The following is an 18583-nucleotide window of genomic DNA, read 5'->3' as shown; positions in this document are numbered from 1 at the left end:
CATAGTCCAGACTTTTCATCAGTGATGGGTCTTTCACGTCTAAAATTACTGCACTTTGAAACAAGAAGCAATATATAAGCTATTTACTGTCAGACTTTTCTAATAATTAGAATAGCCTAATACTCTTCTATATTTAGTAACAATTTCAGTTTCACATGTTTTCTGTTTTCATATGGATACTGTTATCCAGTAATTTGAGTGCCTTATTTACAAAGTCAGCCCAAAAGCAAGAAGATATTTCTATGAAAAATCCACAAATATATTAACATACATAAATCCCTAACTTGTTGGAAAAACATTACCCATGCTGACATTTTGTACCTTTTTCTCCTTCTGATCTTGTGTTATTTCTGTGAGAGGACATTAGCTGTGGAGATGAGGAGAGTGACAAGTTGGTAGATTCTTTCGTGTTCTGGCTCATTTAGAATAAAAATGTAGCCTTTTATAACAACTATTCTAAGATACTTAAGCCAGAATTATTTGTGATACTGTCTTCTTTGCTCTGTTCCTCTGTGAAGAGGAACAGAGGATTATGAACCTCTCTAGAGCTCTTAAGTAGTTTTGTACTTTGGAAGAGTGTTTACCTTTACTGAATCCTTCCTCACCTTTTTTTTTTTTTTAAACCATCAGAATTATAATCTTATTTCTTTCTCACCACCATGATCTAGGTGAGACCCCTATCATTTTATATACTACCTTAGTTAAGAGGAGAACATTTTAAAGAATTACAGAGGCAAAATTACATGTAAAGTATCTGCACAGCGATGAAGAGTGCTGTTTGCTTGATTTTCCTTTGTTGTTTGAGGTCTTTGGCAATATTATTCTAATCCAGGTCCACTGTCCCGTCGTCATGATCAAAATGAATTGGAAGCAGTCAAGCTCAGACAGTGTAGAATAGATGGAAGAAGGTGGTGATAAGGCAGCCAGGAGGAAGCTGGGAAGCACCCAAGAGTGAGGACGAGTGTGTTCACCAGTCAGTGCCGAGCCATTTGCTGTCCTTTTCATTTAATGCGCGTGGCCCTGCCTCCTCCTCAGCCCTAGGGGAGTTACTGTAGGATTTGCTTCTCTCTGTGTCTCTCCCACCTGCCTTCCCTCCCTCTGCCACACGAGCACCAAGCTTTCCCTGAGTCCAGGGCTATGCCTTACGTGGTAGATATTCAGCTCCATTTTGAATCAAATTAACTTATGTGGAAAATGTACCCTTTCATAGGCTAAGTTACAGTTAAAAACCAGAATTTTGTAGGGGAAAAAGAAATTACTGTTCTTGCTCTCTTCAGTTAGGACATTCATTGATATCAGAAATTGGGATACTCTTTGTGGCTTTTTTGTTTTTTGTTTTTAATACAAAGGAAAAGAATACCTGGGCAGCAGAATTTGGGGAAGGTTTTTTTAGCTTAATTTTCAGACTTGAAAGGAAAGGAAAACAAAAAACTCCTGCATATTAAAGTGTGAACTGATGCCTAAGGAAAGGACATTCCACGGTGTCTGTGTTTCCTAAATGACCGGTGTTTATAGGTATTGATATTTGTTTTTGAAGAATGCATGCAGAATTGTTAACTGGTTATTGCTGAGGACAGGGACTGAGGAACCAGATGTCTCTGCACCTGTCCCAGTGTCTGAATGTCTGTCGGGGGTGCAGGAGATGGGCAGAAGCTAGGAGGGAGGCTTGTACTTTGACTTTTTAATCTTTCTGTAGAATTTGAAGTTTCTTACCAAGGATATTAACTTTCATTTATTTCATGCCAACAGAGAATATGTGGGTGGTGGGGTGGAGCTGGGGAGGAATCTACCTTGAGCGATCTCAAAAACAAGGTCCATTGGTTTAAAAAAATAAAGAGGAATTAACCCAATGAATTGAGAACACTTATTGTTTAACCTGAGTGACAGTAGTAAAATTATTTATTTTAATGTGAGTGACAGTAGTAAAATTATTTCTTTTAGTTAATATCTGCTTGAAGTACCTATTAAGCTTTAATTGTTTGGAACCTTCAGGAAATTTATTTTTCTGAATAGCTGTGTTTTCCAAATGATTAGGGACTCATCCTTTTAAGCCACAAAATTTTTAAAAATATTTCCAAAATGTGTTACATTTTAAACAGTGTATAGAACATAACCATTTCTTTATAACTCAGCAGTTATTATCACAACTGTTTTTCTTTATAGCTTTATAACTTTATAACTTGACAGTTACTATCACAACTTGTACTGCATTGCTTGTTCCTACACTGATTGGCCCCGAGAATGAGGTGGTTTGTCTCTTTTCCTGCATTTTTCTTACTTGCTGTCAATCTCAATGGCCTTACAGAAACGAACTTTCTTGAGTCAGTTCTTCTTGCCCTTTGTGATGTGTAAGATTAGAACTCAGATTGGAAGGTTTCTAGGACGGGGTTTAAGGTAGGAAAGAGGGAGGAGGTTCTGCGAGAAGGACTCTTGGAGTAAAATGCATGGGCTTTATTGGTTCCCTTAACAAATCCCCATCGAGACCCATGTGCCGGGCTCCCGACTTTTCTCTGCGCTCTTAGTCGTCAGTCTAACATGGCTTCAGGTGGTGGACCTGGGACATCTGCTGGCTGCTGGGATACATTTTGGATTATTTCCTGGTTAGCAGTATTCCAGGTTGTTGGCCTAGAGAATTACAGAGGTGGCAGTATTCATGAAAACTTACATTTTTAAAACAAAGAATTTCTTCAGGATTTGTTGAGATGGAAGCTACCCATAGACACCAAGTTTGTGATATGAATGTGAAAAGTTACAGCTACAGAAAGGTGTACTTCCTGAAGTAGCTATGAAGCAAGTTTTGTTTTCCAAACCCTTTTAGTACCATTTTTATCCACTAGGTGGAAACAATTACAGTATGGCCTATATTGAAGATATAGTTTTTATAACTCAGTGTATATCCCTTAAGTAAGGATGAAAAAAAAGTATTTAACCATGGATTGGCATCTGTGTAGGAAAGAAACATTAAAAGACATTTGGGGAAAAGAAGAATACTTGGCATAGTGATTATTTTATTCCTTTGTAAATTATTATTTTAGAATCTCTTGCCTAAGAAGAAAGTTTTGAGGGTTCTTTTTAGAGGGGGGCTCGAGGTGGGGCGGTTGTTATCGCTGCTGTTAATAATGTGAAGTTTATCTTCAGGAAACTAATAAGCGGACCTGCCCTTCCAGAAATTGGGGTACTTTAACTCTCTGCCTGGATACTTGACAGGTATTTATCTCGCTGGTTTAAAAAAATAAATTTGAAGAAAGCGGAAGGTACTGTTGTTAACAAATAGGGAAATAATGCTTTGGCGTCTGTGGTGGTTTTAAAATCTATCCACAGATTCTTTGATACTCTTTTCTCCAAGAGGTGGAGCTTCATTCCCCTCCCTGTGAGTCTGGGCTGAATTCAGTGATTCGCTTCCAACAAATAGAATATGGAAGTGATGGTGTGTCCCTTCTGAGGAGGTAGTAAGAGGCCCGCTTCCTCCTCACTGTGTCTGAGATCACAACCTCGGGGAGAGCCAGCGCCGTTCGTGGAGGGCATCAAGCAGTGCTCGGGAGAGGACGGCGCAGACCTGCCAGCGAGGGAGCCAACCCGGGGGAGATCCTCCAACCCCAGTGTGACTTTCAGGTGACACCTTGAATGGCAGTCTCATGACAGACCATGAGCCAGAGCCACCTAGCTAAGCCACTCCACGTTCCTGACCCACAGAAGCTGAGGTAATAAATGTCTGTTGTTTAAGCCACTGTGTTTGGAGTAATTTGTTAACACAGCCCTAGATAACTAATATGCTCACTTTGGGAAAAGTTAGGTGCCCAGGGTATGCCAAGTTGTTCCTTGAAGTATAGAACATATTCTGCTTACTTGAAATTGTATAAAGTCAGCATAAACTACCATATTACCTTTGTTTCTCGGGGAAAACTGGGCCCGAGATACGCCTACCTTGAGGTTTGAGTCCATGGTATCTCGAAGTAGAACTAACCTCCCAAGGTACATTTAGTAGGCTTCAAATTTCATTTCCTAGGAATACATACGAGGATCAGTTTTCTAGGAACCTGATGGGGCGAGTCCATAATGAAACCCGGGAACGTGAGAAGGAAGGCACTGACCTTGAGAGTTCAGTGAGGTAACAGCGGCTGTGGTTTTCTCAGTCAGTCCCTCCTGCCTGAGCTGTTGAGTTGCTGACAGCTTGTTATCAGGATGGACTGTTGATGCTGCGAGCTTGTTCCAGGCTCTCAGGTGAGCACAGCGCTGTGGAAATGGTTAAGGGTTTTTAAAAGCCAGAGTCTATCTGTCTTGGTCCTGCAGGCCATTGCCAAAACCCGGCAAAGATAAACTGCCTACACTTTCAAGTCCGGGTGTAATCCGGCCGGTTCCTGGACTCCTTGTACAGGAGTCTCGTGCGTGTGCTCAGGACAGCCAGCACTCGTTGTGTCAGAGCCAGCCCTGCAGAAGAACCCTCCGGGGCAGCTCCAGGCCACAGTGGTAGGAGCCTGGGCTGAGACTGGGAGTAGGAGACGGCGGGGAGGAGAATCCCAAAGGAGGACTTGGCAGCCCTTGCCAAAAACCCAGAAGTAGAGGGAAGGGCAGGGACTGGGGGTTGGGGGGGTCTGGGTTTAGTCCTGGCCCTACTGGTTCCTGACACGTGGGCCATCACCATCTCTCTGACCTCAGGATTTTCATCTGTAAAATTGCAGGTTTGGTACTCAATCTCAAAAGAGGCCACAGGCCTGCCTTCCAAGAAAGTTCCTGAGGGCCTTTTTCAAACGAAATGTTTTTCCACCCTCCACCCATTGGTTGAGAGTCAAGGCCACCTGGAGCCCCTGTCACTGAGGGGAGCATGAGACATCCCTCCTCTACGTTACGGTGGGAAACGTCTGTGAGCCATCGAGCAGGACGATTTCAGAAGCATTCAGCTCGACCCGAGGATGTGGGTCCCAAGACAGAAGTAGCCAGGATTGCCCTCCCATCCTTGCAGTTTCTCAGTCTCCATGTTGACATCTGGGGATTTCTTTTCCCTTCAGTGTTCACTTTAGATTTCATCTGAAGCCAGCTAAGCTTCTCAGCAAAAGCAGCTTCACTCACCCTGTACCAAGGTGCCGCGGGTTGGCCAAGCGCTCCTTTTAAAACAATGTGTATTATGCTCCTGCCAGGCAGTGTGCTGTGCCTCTGATAAGCATTCTCAATTCTCATTTCATCAGCACAGCTCCCTATCGAGTAGATACTCGTTCTACACTGTCCCCATCTTGCAGGTGAAGAAACAAGTTCACAGAGGTTGTGACTTCTCCGAGGTCACATACATGGCAGAGCCAATATGTGACTTCAGTCTTGTATGGGACAAAGCACTTAATTTTATCACGCTGCCTTGTTTTGGAGGCCAGAGCCTTCTGTGTGAGAGACCACTCTTTTCTCCATGTCTCCACTCCCCCCCATAAACATACATCCCAGCCAACATATGGGAACCAGGCCGGTGACCCCATCCTCTAACACATGCTCAGCCCTGTGCTGGGATCTGTCCCTGTGGAGCCACCTGCCCTCCAAACTCTTCCAGGTCCCTTCCACTCTCAGCTCAGTCGGTTATCCAGCTCAACTTAATCTTGCCTTCTCGTCCCAGGCCATCCTGAACTTTTGTGAGTTCCATCTCCGTTAGCACTTTATACGATGTTTTCTGTCCATAAGTTCTGCCTTTCAGCTAAGTGTTCAACCCCTTGAGCAGTGCTACTGCTATAACCAGGGTTCTGTCAGCCGCAGAGATGGCCCAGACGGACTCGCTGCCAGGCAGACAACGGGGATCCCCGTGAGCCCATCAAGCAGCGGGATGCTGGAAAGACAGGCAGTGGGCACCGGACACATTCAGCTTCAAATTCCAGGGATCAGCCACTTGGCTGGGATTCCAGGCTAAGCCCTTATCCCGGTGGAATCTGGGTACCATGCACAGCACATGGACACAGATAGCAAGGGGCAGGTGGACTGGAAACAGGGAAGGAAACAGGGAAGGGCTTCGTCCTGGAGAATAAGATTAGAACCGTGATGTGAGGTCACATCAAGGCCTACATCAGAGATGACTGGGCCTTATATTGTGGGCTGATAGGTCTCCAGGCCAGGCAAGATGTTCGGCTGTCATTAGATACCAGGGTGGCCCGGTAGCGTGATCAGCATGACTTATGAAATCAGACCTGCCTGTTGAATCCCCTTTCTACCACTAACCAGCTTACCTTCTGTAAGTCACTCAACTGCTGACATGCGCCATTCCTAGACACATTAGTACATTGCCCAGCAGAGCGTAAATGCCCTTTCCGAAGGCTTGGAAAGCCAAGCTCATAAGATGACTTACGTGTCCAGTGCAGTAGCCCTCAGATTACAGAGTGCTGTTAATAGGTGCTACAAAAGAAGGTAGCGGTTAGAGCAGGGGGAGAGGAAGAGTTTCCGGAGCTAAATATGGCTGGAAAAGCTGGGTCAAACAAAATTAAATGGATATATCCTATAAGACTTCTCAGAATCTTTAATGTGCTCATGTTGTGACTCTCCCAGAGGAGTCTATATTTTATGGCATCTTCCAGACTTAATGACCCAATAACCCTTTTATCAAGGAGCACCCTGCAAGACTTTGAACATGTTTGGGGAAACATTAGCCTAGCACAATGCCTGGCATCGTGAAGGCTTGTTAAATAATTTGAATGGTTGCAGGAAAACTTAACATTCAGTTATCTTGCAAAAGTTGTTTATGAACTTTCTCAAGGCAATCCAGTGCAGTGGTTAAAAGTACGGACTCTGGACCTGGTCCTCCTGGCTGTGTGGCCTTGGACAAGTTACTTGACCCCAGCTTCCTCTTCTGGAAAAGAGGGAAGATGATACAGTATCCTCCTGGGAAGGTAGTTGTAAAGCTCCAATGAGTTAATAATACATTCGGTTAGAACAGTGCCTGGCACATTATAAGCATGATATGTTAGCTATTATTTTCCTAGATAGAATGAGTTTTAGAGAAGCTTTCAGGAACAGATTATTGACTGCTGTTGTGATGCTAGCTTACCATTTGTCCTACATAAAATCTCTCTTGCTCACACAAGAAGATTGATAAATAAACAGATGCCACTTAGAGTCACTATTCCATTTTAAAAAAGAATAAGTCATAGGACCTCAGACAGCTGTTTTGCCTCTATGGCAAAATCCAAATCTCAAAATATAAGAGGTTTGCTCTAATATTCTATTACATGAAGATTGAATATTCTTTTTTTCCAGAGGCACTTTATCTTTACCTAGAAATTATTTTCTGATCAATAAAACACAAATTAGGATAACTCATTTCACACAAGCACACACCACAAAAAATGTTTCCATATCAAAACACAGGTACCAATGCTGGATGAAATTAATTAGGTGGCGGGGAAAAAAGGAACAAAAGCTAAGAATTGAAATAATCTCACAGCCTAAAAAGTAATTCTATTCTTGCCACACATGGAAAGATTTTAAGGCGTTTTTCTGTTACAGATCTTAATGTTATACCTGAGAGGCTGGATTGGAATTATAAAACTTTTGAGGTGTAAGACATCAGAGAAATCTTTCTTAGTTTGCAGTTGAGGAATCTGAGTCCCACAGAGAGACTGACATGCCTGAGGTCATTAGCTGGTTCTGGAGGACAGGCCTGGAACATAGATGTTCCAGAGTCTTGTCCAGCACCCTGCGGCAGGCCTGATGTCACTCATGTAACCCCAGCAGAGCTGAGGCCCAGCCACTGCACCCACCCTGCAGGAGGTACATTTGTGAACGTCCCTGGCACAGCTCTCCATCCAAGGGTCTTCGGTACTGAGTCTTTTGCAAAACCCAGAGTCACCCCCTTACACCAAATTTGTTTAGAGCACATTTCAGTGTTGCGGGTTACAGTAGACCTCGACCTGGGCTCTGTTGCCTGGCTCCCACCCCCAGAGATTCTGGTTTAATTTGGCATTGGGAGTTTTAAAAGGTATAGAGCCTGCTCCAGAGCATCCGTTTTCCTGAGGAGAGAAAACTGTATGAATCACAGATAAACTCCATTTTAACCTCCCTTGCATTGTAGTTGGGAACTCTGAAGGACCAGCTGCTGTGCTAGTTATAAAAACATGAGTCATTGTGCACTTCGTGACGAGCTTGTGTTGAGAAGAGGGTGGGTTGGACCAGGTTGGATGTGAGGAAGGTGGGTGTGGGCAAGTTGGTCATCCAGTGCTAATTGAGCACCTACTATATCTGGGGCCCTGGATACCTAGAGATGAGAAGGCCTAGCCACCACTCTCACAGGGCTCGCAGCTGGGCTGGCTGGACACCACGAGGAAGCTGACACGATGTATTTTCTTGCAACCAAAAGTACTCTGATTGAGACACTTATGTGAAGGCTCTGTGCAAAATAGTGCACGGTGACCAGTGGTCCGTCACCGCAAAGCCGCCCAGGTGCGGGCAGGTGCACAGTCCATGCGCCGCGGTGGTGGGAGCTGCTACAGTGGAGGCTCTGGAGCAGAGGCCCAGAAACAGACGTTTGAATGATTCAAACACCCTAAACCAACCACTTGCTCTTTCAAAGCCTGTGGCTCACGTTTACTTGGAACAACGAGCTGAAACAGGAAATTGATGAGCTCACGCTGCCCTTGCTCCTGTATTTCAGGCAGTGTTCTACTCTACATAGCAAGCCGCAGAGTCTCTCTTTCCACCCCGCCTGCAGCTATTTTCACAAGCTTTACCTCCTAGGAGCTCATCTTTCACCCAGTCTTGGAACCGGGGCTCACCTTCCACGCTCCCCTCTTTGCACTTATCCCGTCTCTGATGTGCTCACATTCCAGACACATGAGAGCGATAACTGCACGGGCCTCCTGTCCGTTAGGCTCTGACCTGAGGTTTGGATGCCTGCTCCTTCCTTTCACATTTGTGAATGGGGCTTTTATCATTCCTTTGGAACTGGAACTCTCTAGTAAGTTAGGGATTGTGTCAGGAAATTGTAAACGCTCGGACCTCAGACAAGCCTGGGTAGTCAACAGCCAGGTAAATGACTGTGGCTACAATGTTTACAGAGCACTTGTGAAGTCAGGCTAATTGAAATTGCAAAAATCTCCAGTCAGGTAGGAATTAATCCTATGTTATGGAGGAAAAACAGGTTTGGATAAATTATGCCCAAAGTCGTAGAGCTACTAAGGGACAGAGCTGGATCTCTAACCCAGGCTTGGTTCCAAATCCATTTCCCTCCCCTTTCTGATCATGGTTGACATTTTTTCTTTTTTTTTGGCTGTGCTGCGAGGCTTATAGGATTTTAGTTCCCCCGACCAGGGATGGAACCCGGACCCTCAGCAGTGAGAGCTCAGAGTCCTAACAACTGGACTGCCAGGTAATTTCCCATGATTGACATTATTAATTAACTCTTTTCCTGTCCCTAGTTTGGGTTTTCAAGTAGGCCAGCACAATCTTTTCCTACATAAACACCCAGCATTTTGGCTGGAGAACCAACTGCAGGGCACTGAAACCACATTGAGTGCTATCAACTCAGCTGTCCGCATATTCCAAGCAACTTGCCATGAGCTTCTAGAGAATATTACAAGTTACCATTTATGGAGTTTATTCCAGATGCCGGACCCTGTGATAATTCCTTTACATATGTTATCCCATTCATTCTCATACCAGCTCTCTAAGATCTCGAAGATCTTCCCACTTTGCAGATCAGGAAACTGAGGCTCAGTGAGGGTGAGATCCAAGACTGGCCCTTCACATAAGTCATGGGCCTCCTGCACTCTTCTCTCCCTGCACTGTCCCCAGCACTGGGCCGCAGCTCTGCTTCACCTGTCAGAGGAGACAAAGAACTGGGCCCTTTAGCCTCTGTCCTAGGAGGCTGGTAATTTCTCCCTTTATGGATACTCCAGAAGGGATTCCACAGGGGTCCAGTGAGAAATGGAAGAGAGGGGTACAAGCTGGAGAGACCCCAAATGGTGCCGTTCACTGCACAGCTGCTAAGGGAGCTTTGATGGAAAGGCCCCCGCTGAGGAGGCTGTCAGTCCCCCTGGCACAGCAATGCCATGAGGAATTTCGGCTCATTGGAGATAGAATGTGGTTCACCAGATCACTCCCGTAAGACAAAGCATCTGTTGTAATTTTTGCCTTTATCACATTCTGAGGGATCTGTATTGTTGCCCTCCCAAAACTCCCCTTCTCCCGACTTCAGTATGTCTGTAGGAGCCAAGAAACCCATTTGTCCTCTCGAAAGGGGACAGGCTGTCACAACCACGTGAAAATGGGTGGTCTTTATACCTAACTCAGGACTAGATCCCCAGGATGAGAAGTTTGTAAGGAAATCTTAGGTGATCAGTCTCCAGCAATCCCCTCTTCACCAAGTGGTCACCTCAACTAAGCAGGAGATCTGGAATGGTTTCTCAGAGGATGGGTCCCAACCTTTGTCCATTTTCCATCACAGGCCTATATGGGAAATCAGCAGCAGATTCCTGAGTCTGACGGGGAAATTTTTTATTTAGTGAAGATGACTTGAAGTGAACTGGTCCCCGTGAGCAGGTTTTTTCTGTGGTCCAGATCCTACAGGTAGCGATTTCTAAGCAAGAAGATCAGCACAGCAACAATTAGGCCAATCACAAATAAATCCCAGTATGGTCCAAGGGTATTGTCCAATTTCATCCATTTCCATCTCATGGTAAACTGCTGGTAAGAGACATTCTGTCAAAAGTAAATCGAAGCCTCCCACTTCATTCAGAACCATCATCTGCCTCCATCCCATCCCCCAAGAGTTGCTCACTGGAGTTTTCAGAGATTTTGGGACCTATTTGAGACAAACTTACATTAAAAAACAGGATATCTCGAAACAAATGCACAGTTTCCAGTTTTGTGAGGGCCAAGAACACAGGTATGTGAGCGTCCGGACTTGTTTGAGCAGCCATATCATATAATCTCCTGGCCAAGAGAACGTCCTGGAAAGAGAAGAACAGCCCATACTCATTAGACAGATTCTTTGGGAGAAATTAAATGGAATCCATAGTTTGAAATACAGTAACTTATCTTTGGTAGGCTGAACGTTCTTCCCCCACGGCCCCCACAAGATGCTCATGCCCTAATCCTTGGAACCTGTTAATATGTTATGTTACAATAGCAAAGCAAATTTTGCAAATGTGATTAAGGTTACCGACCTTAAGATAGGAAGATTGTCCTGGATGACCTGGTGGACTCAGTGTAATCACATGAGCCCTTAAACACTGAGTTTTCTCAGAGAGCAGAAGAGAAAGGCAGAGAGATGCGGCAGAGGAGAAGTCAGAGATTCTAGCGATGGGAAGGACTCAACTTGCCCTTGTGGAGGGGCCACGCAGACAGGAGAAGGAATGTGGACAGCCAGCAAGAAAATGGGGCCCTCAGTCCTATAAGCGCAAGAAACTGAATTTGGCCAACAACCTGAATAAGCTTGGAAGCAGGTTTTTCCCCAGAGCCCTCAGTAAGGAACACAGCCTTTATTTCAGCCTGTGAGACCCTACAGAGAGGACCCGGTCAAGCTCACCTAGCTTTCTCACCTACAGAAACTGTGAGATACATGTGTGTGGTTTTAAGGCACTGAATTTGTGGTCATTTGTTAGAGCAGCCATAGAAAACCAACACAGACTCCAAAGAGCTTTCTCGGATATCTCTGGACCAGACCTTAAGTATAATTCCAATTAAAGGGGCAGGAGAACAGACACTAAGAGTACATCTCCCCAAACAAATGGCAATACAGATAGTGACTTCCTAGGACTTATCATACCTGAAGTTATGGGATTTGTTTATTCATTGTCTGTCTCCAGGTCCCTGAAGACAAGGGCTTGCACTGCCTGTTCACCCCTGAATTCCCAGTGCTTAATGAAGTGCCAAGCACATAGCAAGTCTTTGATAATACTTATCAAATGAGTGAATAAACAAGGAATGAGCAAATAAACTATTTTGGTTCTCAGGCCGGAATTTGATTCCATAAATGACGTACTATATATTTAGGAACTTGTTTTTCCCCATTAAATTATGCCATGGTAGATCAAAAATCTTTCATTTTCACCTACTTACGGCTTGTTTTTGTTTGCTTTATATTTGCTTTGTTTTCCCAAGCCGAGTAATGAAAAGGCTAAGTAGAATTGCTTTTAAAGGTTGAAGCACCCTAGGCCAGTGCCAGAATTATACTTTGCTTGGGTGCCTGTGGATTATTTTCAAAAGAAGGGGAAGAAGAGGGATTTTTCACAAATTGTGCTCATCCAGTATCTCTCCGTTTCTCCTCTCCATCTCCCAGACCCCCGTTACACAGGGTTCAAGAGTTGTGAATCCTTGAGGCCTCTGCTAAACCCATTTCTTGGGTGGTGTCCTCTCAGCTATGTTTTGCTTGTCATTTCTTAAATTTTTCCAAAGCTTCGTGGACTGGTAAATGTATTTGTTTGAGAAAGAGGAATAATGCTTGCTTAAAATAATTAAAATTCAGGAGACTGTTCCAAACAAATCTTCCTGGCAACAGAGAAAATGGATGTTATAAAAACTCTAAATTGTGTCTCTGATTCCAACAAATTCAGAGGGTGTTCACTTGAAAGCACCCTACAGATCACAACAGCAGTGTTACCTCCACACATGACAGGCATGTTAACTTGGATGGGACGTTCAAGGAGAGGCAACCTTTGTCAATATCTCATTCCTTCCTTCTTAGTTGAGGCAGGCAAGAGTTATTAATTTATTTCTTGAGGCACAAACATCACAATTCAGTTGCTTAGCTTATAATAAAAAATAGCAGAGAAGTACCATTTAAAGTGGGATGAACTGGCTCCCAGCCGAGGTGGCCTCATGATTCGCAATGGGGGTGGGGTGCGATAGGAAAGTCTTTCTTTAAAATTCGCAGAGAAAGAAAATCCTAAACCCTTCTGCCTAATTAGGGCAACCCATATAAAAGAAATTTTATTACTAGACTCTAGAAAAGACTGCTTGTTCTTTGATCCTATTTAGTAAAAAAAATCCAAACCATTCACACAAAGAAAATTCCCCGTGATAAATTGTGCTTTGATGATGGTTAGGGTTCATTATTTAAGTCCGTTGCACATCCAGTCCACTTACATTTAACTTCTCTGTGGTATGTTTGAGTTTATTTTGCTTTAAATTCAGTGATTTAGGAGATTATATAAACAGATCTACAGACTTCTTAAGCGTTTCTAACTCTGATGTCAGGTGTGCCAAAGTACCGCCCTATGCTCACATGTTCAAAAGCTGCTTATAACTCAAAGATATAGAATTCTCCAGCAATGAAGGATCTGGTTTATGAAAATTGTTCAGTTACATGACTCAGGAGTTTTCCAGCCCCGAATCTTTGGGTGTCATCAAAAATGTCTTATACTGGGACAGAGGTAGTTTTTTGAATAATTCATTCTTGTTTTCTTATTATAAATATGTTAATTAGAGGAAACTTTGAAAATACAGAGGTGAACAAATAAGGAAAAAACACCCACAATCTCACTGTACAGAGGTAACTACTGATATTTCATACACATCCTTCCAGCATTCCAGTGTTTTGTATATATTCATACATACATACTTTTAATTTAGGAATTTTTCATTCTGTATGATACTTTGTCTTCTGTTTTCTTAAGTTAACGATATATTTCAAAAAATATACCGTGTCCTAAGATATTCCTTTAGTCTATAATATTTTTATTTTTAATGGTTGTACAGTATTTCATAATAATGGCTAGTACTCATTAAATATTTACTGTGTGACATTCACCACTGTCGTTTATTTAAACCCTGTTACAATTCTGTAGGGCAGATGATATTATTAACTTCATTTTAAAGATGAAGAAACTGAGGCGCTGAGAGGTTAAGTCACTTATCTAAATCCATATGACTTATAAATGGCAGAGCTGAGATTCAAATCTAGAGAGTCTACTTCTAGCCTGCTCACTTAGTCACTAGGCCATAAAATATATAATGGAGCAGTATACCACCACACAATAGTTGATATAACATGTTCTCTATTTTGGAGTATTTTGGTTGTTTGAAGGGTTTATTTCTAATAAATAAAGGTATTCACACACAAATTTTTTTGCACATTTCTGATTATTTCATTAGATAATAGACATGTATTTCAAGAAAGGTTATGACCATTTCTAAGAGATGTATATTTTGTCCTGTCATATTTCCGAGGGGGCCATTTTAATGTCAAACTTTAGTTTGGCCTTTCCAGAAAATAATTCTATTCTGGTGTTTAAAGCTTCAGCTCTAACACTCCATAGGAGGTCAGACCAGACAAATGAAAAAAATAAAAATGCTTCGTGCCATAATTACTTTTATTTTTGACAGATCTATTTATAATTTATTCAGTAGATGTGGGTTTGTTTTCCCTGCAGGATCCAAAAAATGTGTTATTTAGTAGGTCTAATTATATATATTGAAACTCATTTCCAAGGATAATTTCCTCTCACCTTTTTTCTTAATTTAGATAGATTTTCTAGTCAGTATCTTAAAACATGCCTGCTTTCTTCCATTTTAAAAACAAAACAAAGGAGAAAAATGAAAAAATAAAAAGAGCGTCATGTGTGTCTTATACTCTATGTTACAAAAACATTTTAGAACAGAATCTGACAGTACTGATTCCTCTATCTGAATGGTTTCCTCTTTAACAAGTTTATAGTATTTCACTTGTGTGTGCATGCATGCACATCATTTTGGGCTTTCACTTTAGTTACGGACGTGTCTCTTCCACAGTAGACTATGAACGCTTTGAAGGGTGTCTTGTTCTCGGATCCTTCTTGACACAATGCTTCTTGACACAAAACAAGGACTTGATAAATATTTGAGTAAATAAATGAATGAAGAAAAGCAAGGCACGTTACCATGGTAGTTTAGAAGCAGATGTCTTTTAAATCTAGGGCTTCATTGAAGGGTTCATAGAGGTGATGATACTGGAGCTATTCTTTGAAAAATGGATTGGTCTTCAATGGGCAAAAATGTGGGAGAAGATCATTCCAGCAAATGGGGCGATGTGACCTAAGGTCGGGAGGGTGCAGTTCAAGGTCTTGCGGGGAAAGGAAAAGCAATCTAGAAGATATATAGGGAAATAGTGGCATATCAAGCCATTATTGTCAAGGTGGATTAGGTCAGGGAGGGTTTGAATGCCAGGGTAAGAAGTCTGGACTTCATTAAGCAATAGAAAGTCAGTAAGATTCTTTTATTTTTGTGTTTGTTGGCTTGTATTTGTGTGCATGTGTGTGTGCATCTTTTGGGAGGAGTGTGGGGGAGGGGTAGCAGTACTAGAGTTATACTTTATCAAGAATAACCCAGTGGGGCTTTGTTGGCTGTATTATGTGTTAACTAAAGTAATGCTAACATCTGCAACCAATAAACCCCCAAATTTCAATGGTTTAGCACATTCAACAGTCGAGTGTGGATGTTTCTGGTTGGTGGTAAATCTTTGGAGGACAGAGCTTTCTCTGGCCACACAGTTCAAGGAAGAACACTAGAATGGGAGACCCCTGAGAATCCTTTACAACAAGTAGAAATTCTGGCCTGAACCGGGATAAGGCCAGAAGGAATGGGCAGGAGAGGATGGGCAACAGGTTTTTTTCATGGTTATTAAATTTTTGAAGGACTTCTGAATCAAGTATAAATTGAAAAGGAGTTTCATAACAAATTGTGAGCCAAGTGCTTATATTTCTAAATTAGTTCAGGTCATCTCTCAGTTTCTCCCTAGGTATTATTTTGTGTTCCCAAAACAATGGTACAGTCAGTCCTGGTCCACAGTTAAGTCAAGTGAGCTTAACTCAAGGGTGGAAATTGGGGAATGAGATGTTTCTCAGTGAAGCTATTAGGATAATTGACCTACATCACCTCAGTCCCAAATCCTTTCCTAAAGACGGATGAGAAAAATAATGACCCATATTTTTACACTGATTTACCAAGAGTCGATTTATACCTTACTTCCTTTTTCCAGGGGGCTTACATTCAGAGTTTACCAAAACTTTTTTTGATTCTCAGAGAAATCCTGGTAATGATGTTAGACTCATCTGTCCCACTGGTTTGCATGAGGTTTAACTAATAAAGAGGATTGTGAAGAGCCTTGCTGAAGACATGCATAATTACTCGATGTCTTGGGTGCTATGAAAGCCTGTTCTCCTAACTGCTTTGCTTTCATTAACCATAAATGGAACAAGCTTTAGACTTTTAATTATCAGCATATTCATTTTAAAAATTAGAAGAGGTGATATCTCCTCATTAATTTGACTACGAGATAGCAAGATTAATAAACTTGGCCCCTGGGTACTTGGTAATTATTTTACTAATTGCTAAACAAAAGAAATGAATAAAGGCAAAGAGCAATGGCCCCTCATTAACTAAATCTAAAATTCCCGTGTCCAGGTCTGAGGTTAAGCGCAGCCTCTTTTTTTTTCTATATGTAGAGACTTTCTGTAGGAAAAAATTTATCTGTGACAGAGAGACTGATCAAAATGAACTACCCACGATTTAACAAGAACCCTGACCGAAAAGAAAAGAAATGTGGCCAGAGAGAAACTTCAAAGTTTTTCTAGATGTATGAAATATATGTCTCGACAACTGCTTTTGGACATTGTGAAGAAAGTGCCTAGGAGAGAGCCAGCAGTGACTTGAAGGAGGAAAACTGAACCCCCGACACAGTGGGCTGTGTAGTCGGCCTCGTGTCCTGAGAGGACGGCTCTCTCCGCCCCAGGGAGTCACTGCTAAATGACCTCACTGTGAGGACAATGGGGCTGTTAAGTCCTTCTCGATTCATATGGGGGCAGGAGAGCTATTCTGAATTTAACCCATGGGGTGGGGTCACTTTTATCCTATACACACAGTGCTCCTCTCACCAATATTGTTATGTTTTACATGGGGAATGATGAACAAAAGCTTTAATCCTCTTGAAGCCTTACTTAGCAATCGCTCACATTCTCTTCTGATCTAAAAAAGTCATTCCACACACTGTTTCACTACAAAGCCCTTTCACAAAGGCTTATTCGTTTTATCCTCAAAGCCTGGGGCAGGGCTTGTATCACTGTTCTGTTTTACAGATGTGGATGACAGTTGGAGGGAAAGGGAGTGTGGCTTAATAACATCCAAAGGATCATCCAATCTGGCTATTCGATCCAGTCCTGCCCGCCCCAATGTTATAAAACAGGAAGCTTGCACCTGCTAGGAATGGGGAAAACAGACTGCATTTGGATTTGACATTCATTCTACTGCTTAGGGCTCTGGGGATGATGAAAAGTGATCAGTCAAGAGGCAGGCACAGGAGAGGCACAGGCAGGCACAGGTCTCTACCGTTGGACTGTTGGCACCTGAATGAGAAGCTCTTGCAGTTGTCAGCTAGGAAATTCCCCACCAATAATTCCCAGTTACTATCATAACTGGAAGGAAAAAGAAAGCATAGAAAATTCAGTAGTGCCGGGCCCAACTCTTTCCACCAGCAATGTGGGGTCAGCCAGATCTGGGTTCGAATGATGGCTCCACCACCGATGAGCCCTGCAAACTCGGCCCTATGACTTAACCTGCACTGTGATTTCCTGATGCAAACAACAAGGACAATGATAGGATGCGTCTCATTGAGTGGTTATGTGACTTAAATGACATGGTATACATAACACGCCAACACCTGGCTATCGTAATCACCTTTCTCACCCTGTCAGACCCTAATGCCATCTTCTGCCTTAATTACACTGACTGTCTGAAGGATCTACCCGCTATCACCTTGTAGTGTTAGCCCTCTTAATGAATACGCCTCATCTCCTCAAGTCGGGTGTAGTCTTTGAAGGATGGAGATCTGTTTTCTTGGGCTTCTCTAGAGCGCTCGGCATTATGTCATGTACACAGTGGGTGTTTCAAAAGACGTTTCTGGATTAATGCCACCTCTGTATCCAGCTCTGATCTCATTCTCACTTTCTCCTTATTACTGAGAGCTTGTGAGTCAATGGAAATTTTAATGGAAAAAGGCCTGTGGGTGGAAGGCAGTGGGGGCAGGGCCTACTAGTGTTGCTGGAAAAAGCGTGAATTTACTATGACTCAAATTGGCCAAGACTAGATTTATTCTCCTCGTTAGTTCCATCCTTGGGCGTCATGGAGAAAATAAATTCTACCTCATAGGGTTATATCAGGATACATAATATGTGTTGGCATGTGGGAGGGACTCAGCAAATATTAAGTCTTCTTCTCTACATTGATGACATCAGTGAAATGTAAAACATTATAAATTTTCCTTCCTGTACAGCTGCCGTTACTAGGTTGGATTATTACCAGCACAATTACCTTTGCGATACCTAAACCATGTTCATACATATAGGCCAGGTTGAACATGGCTTGTGCGCTGTGGTATTTGTTGGCTGCGATGCTGTAATGCATGGCTGCTGTTTGATAGTCTTTCTTAGTCCCGTAGCCATAGTAATGGTAATCTCCAATTTTCACTCTAGCGAATGCATTGCCTGATAGAAATATTAGAAAGAGAAGGAGAATAATAACTCAAATGATTCATGTGTAGTTCCTAGTAAATCATTAGTATCAGCCTAATGATAAGCTATATAAAAAAAGAAAAAAACACTCGGAATCCCAGAATCAGAATTAGATATGATTTATGGATATGACACACAAT

At 42.6% G+C, this 18583-nt stretch overlaps 1 protein-coding gene across 1 annotated transcript in view; it reads right to left on the bottom strand.

Annotated features, from left to right (window-relative positions):
- Nucleotides 1-10438: 10438 nt before the first annotated feature.
- The window catches only part of SEL1L2 (SEL1L2 adaptor subunit of SYVN1 ubiquitin ligase), a 61056-nt gene continuing 52911 nt past the window's right edge, over nt 10439-18583 (bottom strand). Inside the window, exons 14-16 of the mRNA XM_024735446.1 lie at nt 18244-18416; nt 10782-10910; nt 10439-10644 (exon numbers count right to left, since the gene is read on the bottom strand). Coding sequence (XP_024591214.1) covers nt 10522-10644; nt 10782-10910; nt 18244-18416 — 425 coding nt within the window. The 3' untranslated portion in view covers nt 10439-10521. The remainder of the gene's footprint in view (nt 10645-10781; nt 10911-18243; nt 18417-18583) is intronic.

This window comes from Neophocaena asiaeorientalis, unplaced genomic scaffold (assembly GCF_003031525.2).
Source record: "Neophocaena asiaeorientalis asiaeorientalis breed wild unplaced genomic scaffold, Neophocaena_asiaeorientalis_V1.1 scaffold64, whole genome shotgun sequence".
NCBI lineage: Eukaryota > Metazoa > Chordata > Mammalia > Artiodactyla > Phocoenidae > Neophocaena > Neophocaena asiaeorientalis.
This window is presented reverse-complemented; position numbering and strand designations above follow the sequence as displayed.